Source organism: Apostichopus japonicus, chromosome 9 (assembly GCF_037975245.1).
Source record: "Apostichopus japonicus isolate 1M-3 chromosome 9, ASM3797524v1, whole genome shotgun sequence".
In the NCBI taxonomy this organism is placed as follows: domain Eukaryota; kingdom Metazoa; phylum Echinodermata; class Holothuroidea; order Aspidochirotida; family Stichopodidae; genus Apostichopus; species Apostichopus japonicus.
Window position 1 is genome coordinate 16,555,336 of NC_092569.1, and position 20,686 is coordinate 16,576,021.

The 20,686-nt window shown below is 32.8% G+C and overlaps 2 protein-coding genes across 2 annotated transcripts; both read right to left on the reverse strand.

The window, feature by feature from the left end:
- Positions 1-647: 647 nt before the first annotated feature.
- On the reverse strand, positions 648-3,975 carry LOC139973908 (fibrinogen-like protein A). Its single transcript, XM_071980794.1, has 4 exons — positions 3,957-3,975; positions 3,067-3,239; positions 2,237-2,507; positions 648-1,058 (listed from the first exon to the last, which is right to left on the reverse strand). Exons 1-4 carry the CDS (start codon positions 3,973-3,975, stop codon positions 802-804), a joined length of 720 nt encoding a protein of 239 aa, XP_071836895.1. The 3' UTR covers positions 648-801.
- An 11,284-nt stretch (positions 3,976-15,259) lies between these two features.
- On the reverse strand, positions 15,260-20,399 carry LOC139973909 (fibrinogen-like protein A). The gene is made up of 5 exons (XM_071980795.1): positions 20,337-20,399; positions 19,448-19,493; positions 17,914-18,086; positions 17,073-17,343; positions 15,260-15,559 (listed from the first exon to the last, which is right to left on the reverse strand). The coding sequence occupies exons 1-5, from the start codon at positions 20,397-20,399 to the stop codon at positions 15,309-15,311; spliced, it is 804 nt and encodes a 267-aa protein (XP_071836896.1). The 3' UTR covers positions 15,260-15,308.
- Positions 20,400-20,686: the final 287 nt, after the last annotated feature.

Genomic DNA, 20,686 nt, shown 5'->3' on the forward strand with positions numbered 1-20,686 from the left:
AATATGTTCATACGGTGAGAGAACAATGTCTTACTTTAAAAGATATGTTCGTGTATAAGTTGAGGATTACGTTGAAAATTGGCAAGTACAGGAAAAAAAATGTTGGACTGCTTTATCGATTTGATTGATTTTTTTTTAAATGATAATTCGATGTCATAGGACTACATGAGAAATTAAGAAAATATTACTGGCATGTACGGAAATGTATTGTTTGTGAGTAATTATGCACTTCACGGTAATTAGATCTAACGTAACATTCTATCGCTGACTCCAAACAAGTAACTCGAATTCTTGCATGGTTACAGCACGGACCCCACACATTTTTTTTATTGTACTGGGCCGTAGTGGCTGGGGCAAGGGGGGGGGGTGGGGTGTGACCAATAAGTTAAGTCGTGCAGGGCTGCGGTCAGGTTTTTCTGGAACGGTAGATAGGGGTGGAGGAGAGAAAGATTGCTAAGAGCAAAACCTGTAAACTGGAGGATGTGGATAACGGTTTTTTTTTCTGTAGCTTATATATTGGGCGTTATTCTCGATTACTCTCGATCTCATTTTAGTAAAGAAAACAATACAATTTGCATAAAAACGCTCGATAAATGCCACAATGGTTCACAATGAAAAAAACTCAAGATGGACGAGTCTGGAAATAATTGTATTCATCTTCCTTTAATAATCATCATTCAATGTTATAAAAATTATAAGGATTTGTTGTTACGTTAATAGTCCAATATTTCACAAGTCTAGAGTATATGACGATGATACAATGTTTGGTTATCAAACTAGTTGCTGTTTACGGTCGATGTATTACACTGGACGTATCTTCATTTCAGCGTATTTTATGTTGCTACTACTCCCTGGAAGATCATACCAGAAGATGCTCTTGTAATAGGTACTGCCGGCTGTGTACAGTCCGTTCAGGTTAGCATAATAATAATAACAATAAATACCGTACCACCACGCTCCGTGACAATACTGGGCCAAGTTATAACTAGAGTGACGATCATTGTCGCGGTCTAACGCCGTAAATGTCTGGTTTCTGTGATTCGCCATCCTATCGTTTGCTGTGAAAGGAAAACACAAATACGAGATGAAGTAGACATGGATCTTCATTTTATTACTTGTTTACACGTTTGACTTAAATACTGGATGCATCATTAGGACTTTTTTGGATACCTTGTTGGAGATAATGAACAAGCTATACAATATAGTGTGAAAGAATCCTTCTAAAATCCCTCTTGTTGATAGTTAATTCGTTGTGCTTCAAACAGTACTTGTGGTAATCAGTTGTGTCATTAATGTCTGATTTTCAGTAAATCCCCATTTTTTGATCAATTTGTATTGACTTTGCATACCCCCAAGGTAAGTTATATACGATAGGGTGAAAAATCAAGCAATAGTTTTGTATATGTTTTTGTTTAGTGTAAAGTAAAACTATGACATCACACTTGTATTCATCAAATTATTTTATTATACCAAGTTCCTTACAATTTCAGCTATTAATATATGGATAACTTTTACAATTACTGGAAAATTAATGACAATCCGTGTGTTTCAGTTGTCATTGGTAGTTTCATGTATATATATATATATATATTTATATATATATATATACATACATATATATATATATATATATATATATATATATATATATATATATATATATATATATATATATATAAGGTTTTCGGTTGCTGTTTTATTCCTTTTTTTCTTAGTTTGTTTTATTTTGTTTTGTGTTGTCTTTTGTGCTTACCTAAAGGGTTTTATTGCTATGACTATATGAGAGCAGGGTAGGAAATAGGAGATTTCATACTTTGGAATAACATTCCACTTCCCTATACCTCTACTTCCTGGTTGACACTCAGATTACACGGGAAATGAATTTGACGAAGAATATTCTATGTTTATAATCATATCTTAGAGCGACTTTTCAAATAAATATATATTTTGTCATCTGTCTATGCAGAGCTTACTACCTTTATTGTTGGAACGCATTCAGTAATAATAGTAGTAATAATACATGTGGGTTGCACGTTGCCAAATGTCACAATTTTACCAATATGCCAATTGTTTATTACCTTTAAATTTCGTATTGATCTATATTAATCGTATTAATAGAAACACTGCATTATTCATATATCATATAGCGCTGACGTTTAACTTCCAACTGAGAGTTATACCTCAGAACAGCAGGGAAATGCAAAGAGCAACCACATGGCATATTATATATACGTACCTGTTGTGCTGGAGCTATCGTATTCTCCGAGGCCAACTAAACGATATTTAGTCTCTTCATCACTGATCCTAAACATGTCGTACTTCGCAAAATAGGGATCTCCATTCACGTTCTTTAAATCAATGCGAAGCATGTAATCCTTTTGGTTAGTTAAGAGTGATATTTTGTCGTTGCCAAGCCAAAATTCCTTATTCAGGAAACCAAAGCCATCTCGGTATTCATCCCAGTCTCTGTAAAATTCTACGGAACCATCGAGCCGCCGCTGGAAGACCTGGTTTAGTTGCAAAACAAAAACATGTCATATTTGGTTTGAACATAATGAACCATTTGTACGATGTACGGGTTTGATGTATCAGTGTGGTTAGTGTATAACGGTTCATCTTACGTTGAACAGATACGGTAGCCTGTGCACCATTTAGATTCTTCTTTTTCTAATGGCATACATTGGTATCATATCATTTATGCCCATATTGCGAACAGTAATATGGCTATAGAAACATTTTGAGGTTTCGAAAAACTGTCTCGCTACAAGAGAAAACAATTATACTTAGGATTATTAAAGGTTACTCGTGAAGTTATGTTAAGCGTTATAAGAAATACAAATCTAAGACGGTAAATTTGAAACTAAGTAACGTTTTCCTGAGAATTATATCAAACTAAAAGATACGAATAAAGAATGCATGCCTTGTCGAACGAATCAGCACTGTAACACACAGAATCTGTATCAATGAATCGCTTCTACTGAACCAATAAAGTATAAAATATCAAAATACTGCAGCAGGCACGCTAAGTAGAAATGAAATAAGGCTAATATTATGTTATGTTCTTACCGTCCAGCCTCCTCCGTCAATTGAGTTATTACAGTAAACTTGAAACGGTTCATTGGCTCCATCTGGCTTAATCAGATAAATTCCAGATTCAGAGGAACTCCCTTCACATTGGTCGTAAACTTCTTTACAATCTCGAGGATATTCTGGCTCTTGGTAGAAAAAGTAGGAGGAGTCTGAATGAATAAAAAAGTAAAAATTGTAAGAAATGGATGCGATCAATTTTAAATTGAACTACAGAACTCGCTGTTCCGTTTACCGAACTCTCGATAAAAGTGAAAATGGTTTGCAAAAAAGCAACAACAAATGTTTGTCAAAGTATTAAACATAAATCTTCCATGCATTTTCCTGCTTGGAAGAACACCATGAAAGTAAAAATCTTAAAATCATAAAAGTACGCAACAAATATATAGACAAATCTTAAATTGAAGTAGCAGAATACCTGAATAAATGTCTATTTAATTTAAAACGACAAATGTTGGCTTCTTTTTCACCGCCGCGAAAAACCTTAAAGGCTTTCATTTTCTTTTTTAAATTTCCCAGCCAGTATTAGGGGCGGGTTGCTTTCCCTTTTTTTAACACCTTTTTAGTTTTTTAAACTAAATTACAAAACCACGTCATTTGAGTACGCCTCTCTGCCAAGAAAGAATTATAACTTAAGGGTAGGTTTAATTAATATATATACCTATCACATCAAGAAACGTAAATATCAATGCATATTAACCAAAAATATGTGAACACCACAAAAGCAGATATCACCATCATTGTCACTTAAGATAATTTATATGACTGATTAATTTCGTTTCTGTAATACTGTTTTTGATGATAGAATTTTTGTTTACACACAGAATTGAATATTAAGTGAGATGAATACTATATATGTATTTATTCACCGATGGCTACATCTATCATAATAGTTTCCTAAAGGCATGAAAACCAAATTAGAATTGAAAATTAAGATACATTCAAACCGAAATTTAAAATGAAGTAAACTAATAAAAAAAAATGAATTTTAGTAGCTATGTTTGTTTTAAGATAAATAGACACCTCCTTTTTACTATAAGTATTTTGACTATAAGTTGTTTCCAGTCAACTTTAAAAACTTAAATTAAATTTAATAATCCACAGTACGTCTTTATGTGAAGAAAGCATTTAATAAATTTTAACCAGTTGATTATGAAATACGGTAGTAGGTGCATATCTAATTACCACATCACGAAACAGCATATTAAACAAATGTATGTAAAAACAAAACAGAAATCACAATAATTGTCTATAAAAATCAATAATATAAATGACTAATTAAGTTAGATGAATCATATATATCAATGGGTACCTCTAAATTGAACAAAAAATGAAAATTGCATTCATACTTGTAATGTACTTCTTTAGAACATGTATTTTTTGTAAAAGATTCATGTTAAAGTTCCTTGAAAAAAGAAATGAATAAGAATGATATTTTTTTTTTACCTCCAGTGCTCCTTTTGTTCCTCCCAGAATTTTCCTGTCCAACATTCTAAATGGAGATATGAAAATTAAAAATATAAAAGTCAACGAAGTCATTAAAAGGACATTCCGATAGCGGGAGGGACTCGTTTGTAAAGGGTACAATTCAGTTCCAACGCATTTTTAAGTTGCTGCTAATCTTTGGTTTAATTCCAATGAAGTATAATCAGGAATCATCAACTATGTCATTATTAGGTCATCTTAATCATTTCACTAATATAGAGGCATTTACTTTGACCCCACTCGTATGACAAGGTTTCTGTAATATTCGTACTAAGATCTTTCTCTTTTACTCAGATATTAGCTTCTTTGTAGGAAACATTACGGGAAATCAAGAGACACTATTCCAACACTCTCTTCCAACACAGTATAACTATTCAGTTTAAAACGTATATAGAACTTTAGTTAAGCCGTGACATATGTTAATGAAAACAAAATGTGTTTCTATCCCATACTGCGTTGTCGTTGTGTTTACTTCTTGGCATGGATGTTTGAAGACAAACTTTTTAAAATTATTCTTGAAACTATTTAGATGACAGAATGATTGAATAAAAAAGTTACACACTCAACGCTATTGTTATCCTGTTTCCCGCCCTTATACCGAATAACCAAGATAAAACAATTTATTAGACGTTTTAATTTTCGCGACGTGAAGTGAGAAAGTTATTTGATTCCTTCCCGTAGGAGAAGATATCAACATTGAATTCAATGAGCGTTTTGAAATGAATTAATCTAGAAAATACAAGGAAATTTGATAGCTTGAAACTGAGACAAACACACTGTTTTCTGGATGTTTACAATTTTCATAAATATCTTTCATATTAATGGTCAGGTTTGTGTATGTATATTTAAACGGAAATACGACTATCATAGTGCTTAGCTGAAGTAATTATCTTTTAGTAAGATATTTAGGATTGATGAAAATATTACGAACTGACTTTCATGTACGTACAAATAAAATTTGAATTATCTTAGTTAAATGAGTCGCGTTTTGGATCTCTTAGCCATTTCTGCATTCTGTCATGCAATTTTGTTTATTTTTATAATTTTTATTATCAGGAAAAGATCAATAAAGTGCACAGCTTCAACTTGAAACATAACTTACAATTGTTATAAAGCTTACTGATTTACCTAAAACAGTACTACCTATGGCGGGTACTCTCACCGTTTCTTTCTTTAAGGTTCTGTTTGCTTACTAAGTTGTATGATATTAATCTTATGGCACATATGATGTATTTGTTAAAAATATTATATAATACTTATTAAACCTACCTCATAAACTAATACCACCGATAAAATTTATTACAATAGAAGCAATATGGAATGCATCATATTAATCAATGTTGTGTTGAGAAGTTAGAATACTTCAACGCACTGATCTAGACAACATTTTAGCATCAAGTGTGATATTCGCTTTTCCATGTTGTTCAAAACTTGTTATGGATTCCTCACTGCCTTCTCCATTTTTTTTCAAATGTTTCCAAAGATAAATACTATTTGACTATTTTATATAGAAATAATTCCTTAACATAACTAACAGCGTTCCTCCAGCAGAATCTCTAATACCAAGCCTAATATAATCTAATAAATCGGGAAATACATATTTATTTGAGAGATATTTTACAGGCATTTATTACTTCATACGATGCAACAATGTTATTAAGGCTACTAAACCCTAATATGCTATATTAATCAAGAATCAATTTCTCATTCATAAACAAATTGTTCAGTTTTCCTTTATAGTAATACGGCATACTTTTCACGTTTATATTCAACACTACAACACAGTTTAAGGCAATGAGTGATTCTTGTCATTTGTTTAAACTGTAATTGAACTATTTTGATATTCCATCGCTATGTCGTCGATGTCATGCCAAGGAAAACATGCTCTAGGAACACGGGAGAGAACAGTTTATTCTTTCTTTTTATTAAAAAAAATAAGTTTCTCGGTAAAATAAATAAATTTCAGTGGTGCGTGTCCCAATTAGATATTTACAATTTTGTGAACTTTAGTTGTTTGGTTTATGTACAGAGTTAAACAAGCCGAACCAACTTTCCTTGGTATGTTGGTCTGTGTTTATGGTAAGTTTAATTAATGAAGTATATGGCTAAAGTAATATAAAGTTATCGGTTTACATTATGTATTGGTACTTGGTAGATTCCCATTGGATATAATCGATTCAAAATTTAAATAAAGTGTTTGTGATTTATGAGTGTAATTTATAATTTTAAGGCATCATTCCACAAGATATAATATGTATATATAGAAGTTAACGGATTGAGCTCTGAGTAGCTGTAAAGTACCCTACGTCTTATAATTCACCTTAGGTCAGATGAAATGTCAAATATGAATAATTAAACTATGTTTTTTTATGATTTTAAGGCATCATTCCAAAATATGTAATTTGAATATAAAGAAGTTTGATTGATTGCTCTGAGTTTATGTACAGTACACTACATCTTATAATTCACCTTCGTTTAGATTAAATGTCAAATATGAAGGTTTAAACTATGTTTGTGCTATAATATTAAAAGACTAGATTTGGCAGCAAAGTGCCAAGAGCGTTAACATTTGTTAAAATTGATAATTTATTGCTTTCATGTAAGTAATTCACAGTAAGTTGTAGACTGACAGTTAAGTATCAGGTTTTTATCTACTTTGATTTCTTTAATCGATTCCTTAATCAGGTTACTTGTTACTTTGAAAGGTATATTGAAAACACATTTGTCAAATGCGTATATTTCTTGGCGCGAAAATGGAGCATCTCCACCAAAGAATATAAGCAATTAAAGGTTAGGAACTGATTACTGGTAAAAGCAACATTCATCATAACATGTACCTAATATTCGATAACAAATTTCGTCCAACAAAATATCTAATACATATCCAATGAATTGGGAAATAAATATTTATTTAAAGGCCTTCATCTTTAAACATGATACAACGGTTACATGAAACATATACTGATGGATGATATTTTATTCAGTCTCCTGAAAAATAGTTTGATAGTCACTTGTAGAGATATCCTAAGTTCATTGTGTAAACTTGATGAAATAATACCGAAATGTTTTCCTTTTTACTTTTCAACTGCTATAAAAAGAAAGCCTATTTATGAAGATTACCTTGATGAGATCTCAAGGAAGGAACGCGCTCAAAACACAGGAGAAAACAAACTACAATGTCAATTGATATAAACAATGAGTCTTGCGGTAGAATAAATACATTTCTATCATAGTGGGTATCCTGAGTAGATATTCACAATTGCCAAAATCGTCAAGACAACTTTATTCTTTTTTGTCTACTTTTAATATGCTTTAGTCTTAAATGTAATTAAAGGAATATAAATTTGACTTTTGAAATATTTGGATCTTATTTTCTTGATATATAGAAAATAATCGTTTGAATCTTTCCTGCAACTTAAGTTTTTATCATTAATGAGTATTTTTTATTTCAGACTTCATTTAATCTAACTTAACTGATCCGTTGATAAGAAAATGTTTAGTTTTATCGATTGCTTCAAATAGTTCCTTTTATTGTTTCAATGCATTAAGTTATTGGCATTGCACTGTACCATGTATCTAGCAAGTCACCTTCCTTCATGTATTTTTAAAAATATATATTTGAATTACCAAAAATGGTTATTGGAACTATGTTTGTACTAAAGGATTGATGTACTAGCTTGGAAGCAAGGTAAAGGTGGCTTTAAGGAGATATTCCAAATAATCTTTGTTAAGGAATCCACAGTTATATCCTTACATATGATAATTATACTTACGTTTTTCTATATCGATAATTGTTATAGTTTATTTGTTATATTGGACGATATAATTAAATATCCGTTTGAAGCGTGATCGTTTCCACGATATATTGGCAAGTCATTGTCAATGTTAAATTGCCTATTGTATTCGTTAACAAAAGGAAATTCATATCGCTGTTTTAAGAAAATAACTGATATTTAAACTCCTTTTCAAATCAATCTTATTTATGATATGGTGTCATATAATTGATTTTATTTTATTGCGTACATGAGGTAGATCACAATGCGAAATCTAATTATTTTTTTTTAGAATAAGTTCAAGTTATCAATATTTTACAAACAGACAAATACATCAATTGAACACCGACAATTAACTCAAACATCGTGGTAGAGAAATTGAAAAATCGTATTTAGTTTAAAAATTATTGAGTTAGAAATCAATTTATCAAAATTGAATTTTCAACTTCAACTTATTAAATAAGTAGATTAAGTACAAACTAGCTAGATAGCAAAGATAGAAAATACATCATTTGAACACCAAATGTGAGCATGGTAACGAAAACTGGCACATTAATATTAAAGTTCGAAAACTATCAAATTAGAAATCACTGATCACACCTAAAATACAACTTCAACTTGAATTTGATAAAAGATAAAAGTAACTTACGGTTTCTGCCTGAAAAGCTGGAAGTTGAGAGAAGAGTCCCAAAACACAAAATGTAAGGATGAACTTCATCGCGACGATTTGTTCTGGTCTTAACGATCGCAAATCTCAAGAAGGAATGAAGTAAACTTTCTGGCAGCGAACCAGTTCAACCACTTTCTGAGCATACCCTGCGTACTATGACGTGGTTGTTAACACGTGTCACCGAAGAGCTGATTAACCATTTACATTTATATTATTTGTTATAACCTGCATGATCACGTAAATAATAACACAAGCTAACAGTTTTTATATTGTCCCTTAAAGAGTAAAACTTATGACACTTACTAACTGTCCATTTTTATAGCTTTGATTGTATAGACGTAATGCGATGTTGCTTAAATGGTCACATCAGTTATAATACATTCATATGCAATCTCAAACCAATTCAAAATATCTCTTTCGATTACACAAATAATATCGCATACATATTACACTCAGCTAATTACCCTTACACCTATAAGTACCTCCGTAAGTTTCAGTCCTAACTTACTACTTTCAAATAACTGAATTCGTCTCCTGTAGCTTACCATCAACAGTAGTATGATGTTAAGGAACTGCTGTAAAGCCCCTTAAGCAGTGCAAAAAATTCAAATATATATCTACAATCAAGACTTAGGATACAATGTTACAGTATCAAACCTCCATATCTAGGGAAATACGAGTTTTTTTTATTTACAAAATCGCACCTACGATCTTTGCAGGATACCATGTTTTTTATGAAAATACCCAGGATGCAAGTTTGCATGACGTCACACATGTACATCGGCAGGGTTAGACATGGCGCTATGCAGATTCTCTTGTAGTACCGCTACACAAAAAACAACGCTCGCGTTCGGTGTATGCCGAAACTGCTAAACTATTACTGATTTTCAAATTAATACAACGGTTGAATTGGACTTTATTATACAGAAATATAAAGAATAATAACTTAAGTCACCCTGTATACATCTTGCGTTCGATTTTGAGTAATGTATACAGACGAGATGTAGCCTAGGCCTAACTAGTGTATCGTCCAATATCCACAATCGAAGTTCAGGTAACGAGTATAGTTACTATATAACTTAGTCATAGTAACACTACTCGACATACTGTGACTGCGATCATCACTTCGTCGATGAAAAGTATCGTTCATTCGAGTAATTCAACATGACTGAGGCCCACATTTTCCCAGGTGAATATTGCGTAGAACTGACTACATCACCCCGACATAAGGTGCGACACAAAAATAGAAATTTAAAAAAAAAAAGTGATTGAGCCGTAGTTTAGAATTCGAAAGCAAACAATGACAATCACTGTGCGTCTGTGTTGTGGGTCATCTTTCAAAATACCAATTTACGCAAATTTATTTATAAACGACATTCAGCGTACGTATGCATTTGTCATTCAAAATTGGTTAAATGTTTTACATTTACGTAAAGGTTAAAGGTGTTTAAAAAATTTTTAAATAAATATTCTAAAGTCTTACAAGTTGTGTAAAAATGAACTATGTAAATAGTTTTTAAGTTGGCAACGTATTTTCAGGAACTCTCTCAGATGCATGTTTGACGTCGTAAACAGCTGATTGTCTGCCTCCCTCTCCTCCAATATGGAGGATAAGGGCGGAGAAGGGGATAAGGGCGCATAAGGGCGAATAAGGGCGGGGAATTTTTTATTTATTTTATTTGTTATTCAATGAAGTCGTAAAGGAATAACATGATAAAGTTCATTATTGTTGGCGTAAATATGTATACTAAAAATATGTGAAGAGTCAATCAGGCAGTATTGCTCCCCAATATGGTTAGTTTATACAAGGAGAAGGATTTATGTTTTTATGTGAGTGTCTTTGTGAAGTTACCCTTACTACCAACATGTTACAAAGGCAATGGAAGGGAGTTCTTTTAATGAATGGAATTAATTACGTAGGACGACATCAATCATATCATACAATGTACAGTATGTGTACAGTAAACCTCTGAACATCGATGAGAATATGGCAGTAGAGATCGAATTATCTTCTAGTTGGTCTTATTAAACAGTTGCCTTGAATTTAATGCCGAAACTGACTTTCTTTTCATCTTTTTATGTGCGTAATCTTGATATCGACTTGTGTCGGCTATTCTCCTTTATGACCGCTGAGAATGATGAAAACTTTTTATCAATTGTTGCCTGTCACAAAGACATACAAACACGTGGTCTGAGCATTCAGTGGTTGTAGAAGACGTGTGTAGTGCTGCGTAAGAAGAGAAGCAATGTGATAGCCAGAGTAGATTACGTCAACAGGAAAGATAAAGGAAATCATCCCCTGTAAAATGATATGCTAGACAACAGAGAGATTACTTTAAGATTGTTTGTCGCCAGTTATGTTGGCGTATGACATATCGGCATGAAACTTCTGTTTTTAGACATCATACTTCAAGATAGCTGTATGAGGTCGCTGTATAACTTACTCCTAGTCGATACTCATAAACAACAACTTTATAATAAGGGCTTTGATAAGACAAGGATGTATACAATCAAACAATATGTGCGTGAACCTTACGTCATATTAATTTTACAATAGGATATTGATGTTTGCATGTGATCTATAAAAAGACTTAATTCAACCTCAGATAAGCACCTACATTGACGGCAAATCATTGGTAAAGACATTAAAGTCCCATCTACATTCGATTTCGACGGTATACATATTCCTTTTATTTCTTGGTGGGGGAGGAGGATATGAGGGGGGATGGACGGGGAGGGGAGGGGAATAGACGAATGTATAATGTAGTCAATGGGCACATTCGCTAGATCTCTTCGGATCAGCCAACATGTTAAGAAAAAAGCCCATCGTCATGATTTGTGGTTATTTACTACTCAATCGTACAAAAAGAAGTTGTCGAGTTAGGGATCGGTTACTTTGTGTTTATAATGGACTGCATAACGGGCTTGATATGATAATCGCAGTATCTAACTAACCGCATTCACTTTCAAATACAGATAAAATAGTGGGAAATTTGGTAACATTCATATTGTCTAGTTAAAGGTTCCACTTGTGTGCATTTTTGCCTACGAAAAACAAGTGCTCTGTGTAAACACAAATGCTTAAAACAGTTAGTGTAACTGGAATTTTCGAAAATATGTTTCAAAAGAGCTCTTAGTCCATAGTTACTCCAGAAATAGTTTATAATATTAATGTTCAACTCCCGGTACTGTTATGATCTGCAGTCAGTCAATGCAAGTCAGTGCAAGTTTCGAGGAACTAGATAGGATCGATATAATAGCGCCCTCTATTAAGTATGGTTGTGGCTGGAGAGCCCCATTGAATTTTCAAGTGCTTACTGCTGTCGATACTTTGCAGCTCTGACTTTTTTGAGGGGCTCTTCTCAAACAGTGATATTCTTACGGCGATACGAATTGCATTTGGTTTATTATTATTATTATTATAATTATTATTATTATTATATTGGTAATTGTATTGTTGCAAAGGTAATGATATAAAAGGAAAGACCACTCAATATTCATTTGAGTTTCTGCAAAGTAAACATGGTTTGAAATTAACATTAAATGTAATACACAAGTTTAATAATATGAAAGTAAATCAATTGGCAAATTACGGAAAGTAGTCGTGTTGCGGCGTATATAAAGCATTGAATGGTTAAAACCCTTTGGTAAGATAAATTAATTTCAATTAGTTTTGTTTTAAGCAAAGAACTAAGCTACCAGGAATTTTAGAGCTAAACTAAAACGGAATTTAAAACTTGCAAATTTGTTTATTGTTTTGTCTGATGTTATGGCTATTAAACAATCTTATAAAAATGAAGGTCGAGTGACAATATGACATTGTTTAGTAACAGGGGTAGGGTAAGATGCAGGTTGCCCCCTCCTCCTTACTTATTGCTATTGTGATCGACAGTGGTAATGCGACGCCCCGTCTGCGCATTTGCTACACCTACGGATGAACTCAAAAGCCATTTGCGGGATCGCTCTGGTTTATCAATTGAATTAGAAAACAAGAGTTTCAGATAATCAAATGATGGAATTTTTAGTCACATTTCTCTTTGTAAACCTTGAAGTATCTTTTACAAATATGGCATATTCACGAAATCCCTCCCCTCTAAATTTACGAAATGTATTGAATTTCTATCTGGGAACCCTACGCTAAATAATAAATTAAAAGATTCCCCCAGTGACTTGGGTAGTGACTTGCATGGGACAGTGGTGAATCGAGGATTCCACAAAGGAAGGAGTGCTGCCCTGGTGTCATTAAAGCCGTCTCCTGTTCAGGGATTTTGTTGTTTTTTAACAATCAAAGAATGAACAATTCAGACGCCAAAGAGTGCATTCTGATACATATTAAGACAAATTAAATAAATACAAGTAGTGCTAAATGCCAGTTTTTGCTAACAAATATTTCGTATGATATTGAAAAAAAAGATGGGTGGACAGCCGTATAGAAGTAACTCAATTCTTCTCCAACTGAATAAGGAAAGTACCACGAATGATCCATTTACCCCGACTGACCATCTAAGGTAGAGATGGGGAGGGGGGGGGGGGGTGAGGGCATGGTCTCTGTGAGCGATTATTATAAATTACGCTCCTACCTCAAATGGAAGAAGTGTGTTATATGTTTTTCTTAGCTAAGTTAACGCTCACCAAACTTCAATGTAAGTCCAGCATGTTCAAGGTTTTAACACGTGATATTTCTGCTCTTCTTGTGACTTGAAACTCCGAAATAGCTGGGTCTACTTCAAATAATTCTCCTTTTGTCTTACACACATACTAATTGTTAAACTACTGTTTCAATAGACACTATATATTTGTATTGGTAACTGGCACGTTGGCTATACATGGCACGTAATTTTATATTCTCAAATGAAAATGTTTAGCCGCGACGAAGCCGAAAGGTTGTTCATTAAATCCCTTGAATCGACACAATTTCCTCAATTATGTTCGATATGTTAATGTACTTTAAAATGCAATAATCCAGAAACAAGCAAAGATAAACAAGATTTAGTATTTAATATTGAATGATATCTTCATTTCGATGTAGTTTTAGCTAAATCAATTAATGCTCTTGCGGATGGTTATCTATTACTATTTATATCAACATTTTATATGGTAAAGGGTTTACTACGATTAACTGTCAAGTACTGTGTTAACAGTTATATTGATACTAACCTTAATAAGGATCATATTCACAGGTGTGTCAAAGTGTCTTTATTTCTGTATCTATGGGGAGGGGGGGGGGGGGGGAGTGGTAAGGGATGTAAAATACATACTTATAGGCAAAATCGTTTTTTTTTGTAAAGAAATTTATAGACTGGCTGCTTTCCAATAAATGTATCCCATGTTATGAGTTTCGTTTTGTTATGTGGAGTAAGGAATGTACCTTAAGTGATGAAATTTCATCAATTATGTTCAAATCGTTAATGTACTCTAAAATGCAATTATCCAGAAACAAGCAAATATAAACATGATCATATTGAATGATTTTTGAATTCCATGTTATTTTTGGCAAATTTATTGATACTTAGGCGGATGGTTATTTATTACTTACACTTTGGTAAGTTGTATGGTAATTTAACAGTTACATTCACTATAACCTTTAAGGGTGTGAAGACTCGCGCAAAAAGAAACGTCTAATGCCGGTAATCTGACCTAGGTTCGAATGAGGTGTAACAGAAGTGTTAGACACCACCATCGATCCCCCAAAACACACACACAGCTTGCTACCATGGGTAATTAGAGACTAGTCTACAGTCAGTAAATACAGCTGCGGTCAATACCCACAGCACAGTGTACAAACTATACAGCGATGGACATCTCAGGTCCAGCTAAAGATAACAAGGTATCATGTTTCATTACTGTACTGTCTGCATTTTGTAGCGACACGAACAAAACGTCACTTGCAAGCAACGGGAAGTTAACTTTTTCAGATGGCCGCACGCGGTTTGGGGCGAGTCTTCAATGCCTTTAAAGATACCATGAATGTTTATCAGAGTAACTATTTTCTACAGGGGGGGGGGGGAGGGGGCAAGCTGCTTTCAATTAAAGGTGCTAACATTATTATCTTCGTCATCAGCTTACTGCTGTTTAAATATTCAACACACACAGGACAAAGGATTTACACTCAGGGTGGATAATTACCTGACATTTATTCAAAAAATATTATCAAGAAGCAGTTATCGGTTTTGACAGAGAGATATATTTAAAGTTGTTCGTCAAGTTAAATTTTCGTTCATTGTATTACAAAGTTGTAAGTTCATTTTTCTAGAAGCACTCATTGATTGATGTTGCTGTCTGCGGCTGATGTATCACACTGGACGTATCTTCATTTCTGCGTATTTTATGTTGTAATTACTTCCTGGAAGACTATACCAGTGGATGCTTTTGTAATTAGTACTTCCGGATGAGTAAAGTCCGTTGAGATTGACATTATAGTTATAAGTCTTGTACCACCACGCTCCATGATAATTCTGGGCCAGGTTATAACTACTATGTAGGTCGTTGTCACTGTCGAATGTAGTAAATGACATGTTCCTGTAGTAAGCCATTCTATCATTCACTGTGAAAATGAAAACACGAGATGGAGATAAAATGCATGATCATATTTAAAATAGTTTTCAGTTATTTCCACACGGCATAAATTAAGAGACGGTTCATAGTATAATTTATGTAGAATTATTGATGAATGAAACACTGTCAAATTAAACAAACAGTTTTTTTTTTAATTTGTATTAATTCCCAAATAAATGTTGTATACACCGCTTGAAGGAATTGTTAGTGCCTTTAGATGAAACCCAAATTAATATTGATTTGCTTTATTATACTTTTGTGCTTTTTTTCCCAACATTATAAGAACACAATGATATATTTTCATTGCAAACTGACAATTTCTTTACGATTATACTGGAACCCTTTCCAACGTCAATTAATACAAACAATAAAAACGGGACAAAATGGCTAAATTTAAACCAGTTTGTTGTCAGTATCCAATTTTCACATCACACGTTATGGATTCATTTTTACTTTATGATACACATTATGTCTATGTCAAGTATTATATCGTTGCTACGACAATGGTACCGGTATGTGGGAACCGTATATAAAATTAAATTAACCAATTATGAAGAACATTATTTTTTCATCAATGGTTTTATTTACCAAATTATTGTATTATTGTTTGAGAAGTCTTTAAAGATTTTTACTCTGTTATTATTCTATTTTCGTTACGATTCCATTGGAACGGATATGAGGTCTTTTTAATTATTAGAGAGGGTAAAAAAAATTATGGGATGATGGGCAGATGACAAGGAAGTTGGAATAGGTTTGTTGTTATCAATTACAATGCCTTATGTCACTGTAGGTATAAGTGTTTCAACCTGAGTTCATTTAAGGTATATCTTTCAACCTGAGTTCATTTAAGGTGCGCATTGATCATGGATTCCAACCACAATTTCACCTGACCAGCTCTCTTCCGATTTGATAACAAACAGTGTTCTAATTGAATAAAAATAGTCAGTAATTGTCTATGACCGCCGGCTGTCTACGCTTTAGCTCCCAATTTATCGTTTATCACATGTAAGTAAACTTTATTAAATCTCACATTCGAACATAATAAATAAACCAAATATAATTCATATTTATGGATATATTAAAACAGTATGTTCAGACTGACAGCGTTGACGTGTTGGATTCTTCCGGTGTTTTTTTTTATAACAACAGAAGTATAGTATAACGGCCATTGCCCGGGAGGTTTGCAGTGTATCGTTGCAGATTTATGCAATGTTATTATAGACATGTAAATGAGTTCATCATCATAGATATCGTTTTTGAGATGATCATTTCTAAAAGTCTGCGCATATGCTACATATTTGATGAATGATTACAATCACTAATGAACTGACAAATTTAAATACACGGGTTATTTTGACGACAAATGTTACAAAGGGAGGTAACGTATCAAGGTAGTAATGCATAATTTGGTAGAGGCGTTCATAATTTCCTTGCTAATATTTAGTCCTTTGTAAGGTATTGATGGTGACAAGCAAAATCCACGAGGTTTTATATTTACGTACCTGTAGTGCTGGAGCTATCGTAGTCTCCGAGGCCAACTAAACGATACTTAGTCTCTTCATCGCTGATCCTAAACAGGTCGTACTTCGCAAAATAGGGATCTCCGTTCACGTTGTTTAAATCAATGCGAAGCATGTAATCCTTTTGGTTAGTTAAGAGCGATATTTTATCGTTGCCAAGCCAAAATTCCTTATTTAGGAAACCAAAGCCATCTCGGTACTCATCCCAGTCTCTGTAAAATTCTACGGAACCATCGACCCGGCGTTGGAAGACCTGGTTTAGTTTTAAAACAAAAACATGTCATATTTGGGTTAAAAATAAAGAACAATGTGAACGATTTACGTTTGAGGGGTATGATGTATTAGCCTTAGTGTAGTTAGTGTTTAATGGTGCGTCTAACGTTGAACAGATACGGTAACCCTTGCACCATTTAGATTCTTCTTTTCAAATGGAATACATTGGTATCATATCATTTTTGCCCATATTGCGAACAGTAATATGGCTATAGAAACATTTTGAGGCACCAAAAAACTTTACACTATAAGAGAAAACAATCATACTTAGGATTATTAAGGTTACTCGTGAAGTTATTTTAAGCGTTATTAGAAACAATATCTAATACAGTAAATTTGACACTAAGTAACGTTTTCCTGAGAATTAAATCAAATTGAAAGGTATGAATAAAGAATGCAGCCCTTGTCGAACGAATAAGCACCTGTAACACAGAAAATCTGTATAATGGAATCGCTTTTTACTGACCCAATGAAGTATAAAATATCAAAACACTGCAGCAGGCACGCTAAGGAGATATGAATTAAGGCTAATATTATTTTATGTTCTTACCGTCCAGCCTCCTCCGTCAATTGAGTTATTACAGTAAACTTGAAAAGGTTCATTGGCTCCATCTGGCTTAATCAGATAAATTCCAGATTCAGAGGAACTCCCTTCACATTGGTCGTAAACTTCTTTACAATCTCGAGGATATTCTGGCACTTGGTAGAAAAAGTAGGAAGAGTCTGTAGAAATGAAAGAAAAACTTTTAAGTGAACTACCGAACTCAATGTCCCGTTTACCTAACTCTCGATTAAGGTGAAAATCACCGTTTGAAAAACAAATGTTTGTCAAATATTATAAATAAATCTTACATACATTTTTTTGCTTGAAAGAACACCATTGAAGTACACATTGTAAAATCGCAAAAAGAAACAACAAAAAAACAGAATAATAATTAATGAAGTAACAGAATAACAAGCAAGTCCTGATAAGTTCTGGTAACTATTTTGTTAATTATAAAGGACAAATGTTGGCCCCCTTTTCACCGCCGCGACAAACATTAAAACAATTTCATTAATATTTTGTACTTTTCAGCCAGTGTTAAAAGCGTGCTGCTTTTCGATTTTTCGATATTTTTTATAATTTTTATTTGACCAAATTACAAAATCCAGAGTACGCCTTTCTGTGAAGTAAGAATTATGAATAATGGTGGTAGGTCTTAGTTTATATAAAATACCGCATCAAGAAACGAGAGTATAAATGCATATTAACCATATTATGTGAAGACTACAAAAGCAGAAATCACCATTTTTGTCAATTCAGATCATTAATATGACTGATTAATTACGTTCCCGTATTACTGTTTTTGATGATAGCAATATTTTTTACAAACGGAATTGAATATTAATTGAGATAAATACAATAAATGTATTTATTCACCAATGGGTATCTCCATAATAACAGTTTCCTAAAGGCATGAAATCCAAATTAATAATGTAAATTAAGTTTCATTCAAACAGAAATTTTAAATGAAGTAAACTAAATTAAAAAATCAATTCTAGTAGCTATGTTTGTTTAAGATTAATCGACAAATGTTGGCCTTCTTTAGACCACCGCGAAAAACGTTAAAAGGCTCTCAGTTTTGCTTACTATAAGTTGTTTTCAGCCAGCTTTAAAAGCTGGTTAGTTTTCGTTTTACAGTAGTGTTTGTAACCAAATTAAACAATCCACAATACGTCTTTATGTAAAGAAAGTATTTAATAAATATTAACAACTCGATGATGATATAAGGTAGTAGGTATTGGTACATATTTAATAACCACATCACGAATCGGAAGTATAACAGCATATTAAACTAATGTATGTAAAACAAAGATGAAATCACAATAATTATCTATCAAAATCAATGATATAAATAACTTATTTAGTTAGATGAATCCTATATATCGATGGGTACCTCTAAATTAAAAAAAAAACATGAAAATTACATTCATACTTGCAATGTCCATTTTAGAACGTGTAGATTTTTTCTTTGTTAAAGATTCATGTAAAAGTTCATTGAAATAGTAAACACAAAATGAATAAGAATGACACATTTTCTTACCTCCAGTGCTTCTTTTGTTCCTGCCAGAATTTTCCCGTCCAACATTCTAAAATGGAGATATGAAAATTGAAACATCAAAGTCAACAAATTCACTAAAAGGACATTCCGATAGGCAGGAGGGACTCGTTTGTAAAGGGTACTTACCGCCGAATTCAATTAAGTTCCAAAGCATTTTTAAGTTGCTGTTAATCTTTGGTTAAAGTTTAATGTAGTGAAATCAAGGATCATTAACTATGTCACCATTGGGTCATCTTAATCATTTCACTGATAGAGAAGCAGTTACTTTGACCTATCGTGTGACAAGGTTTCGGTAATATTCGTATAAAATATCTTTCTCTTTTACTCAGATATTTAGCTTCTTTGTAGGAAACATTACGGGAAATCAAGAGACACTATTCCAACACTCTATCCCAACACAGTATAACTATTCAGTTCATAACGTATATAGAACTTTCGTTAAGCCGTGACATATTTTAATGAACACAAAATGTGTTTCTATTTGATAGTGTATTGTCGTTCTGTTTACTTCTTGGCATACATGTTTGAAGAAACTTTTCAAATTATTTTTGAAACTATTAAGATGACAGAATGACTGAAGAAACAAGTTACACACTCATTGCTATTGTTGTCCTGTTTCCCGCCCTTATATTGAATAACCTAGATGAAACAATAATATGTGGCGATGAATTTTCGCGACATGAAGTGAGAAAGTAATATGATTCGTTCTGGACGTTCACAATTTTCATAAATATATCTCATATTAATGGTCATGTTGTGTTTGTGTAGTAAAGGGAAATACGACTATAGTAGTGCTTACTTGAATTTATTATCGTTTAATTAGAAATTAAGGATTGATGAAAATATTGCGAATTGACTTTCATGTACATACAAATGCGTCTCGAATTATCCTGGTTAAATAAGTCGCTTTCGTATCTCTGAGCCATTTCTGCATTTTGTCATGTCACCTTGTTCTTTTATTATTATTTTTTTCAGAATAAGCTGAATGAATAGCCCAGCTTCAACTTGAAACATAATTTACATTGATAAGAAAGTTTAGAGATTTATCTAAAATAGTACTAAGTACGGAAGGTACTCTCACCGTTTCTTCCCTTCAATGTTATGTTTGCTTAGTAAGTTCTACCAGTTTGACCTTATGGCACATATGATGTATTTGTTAGTAATAATCTAGAATACTTATTAAAAATTCCTTCATAAACTTATACATCATATTTTAATTTG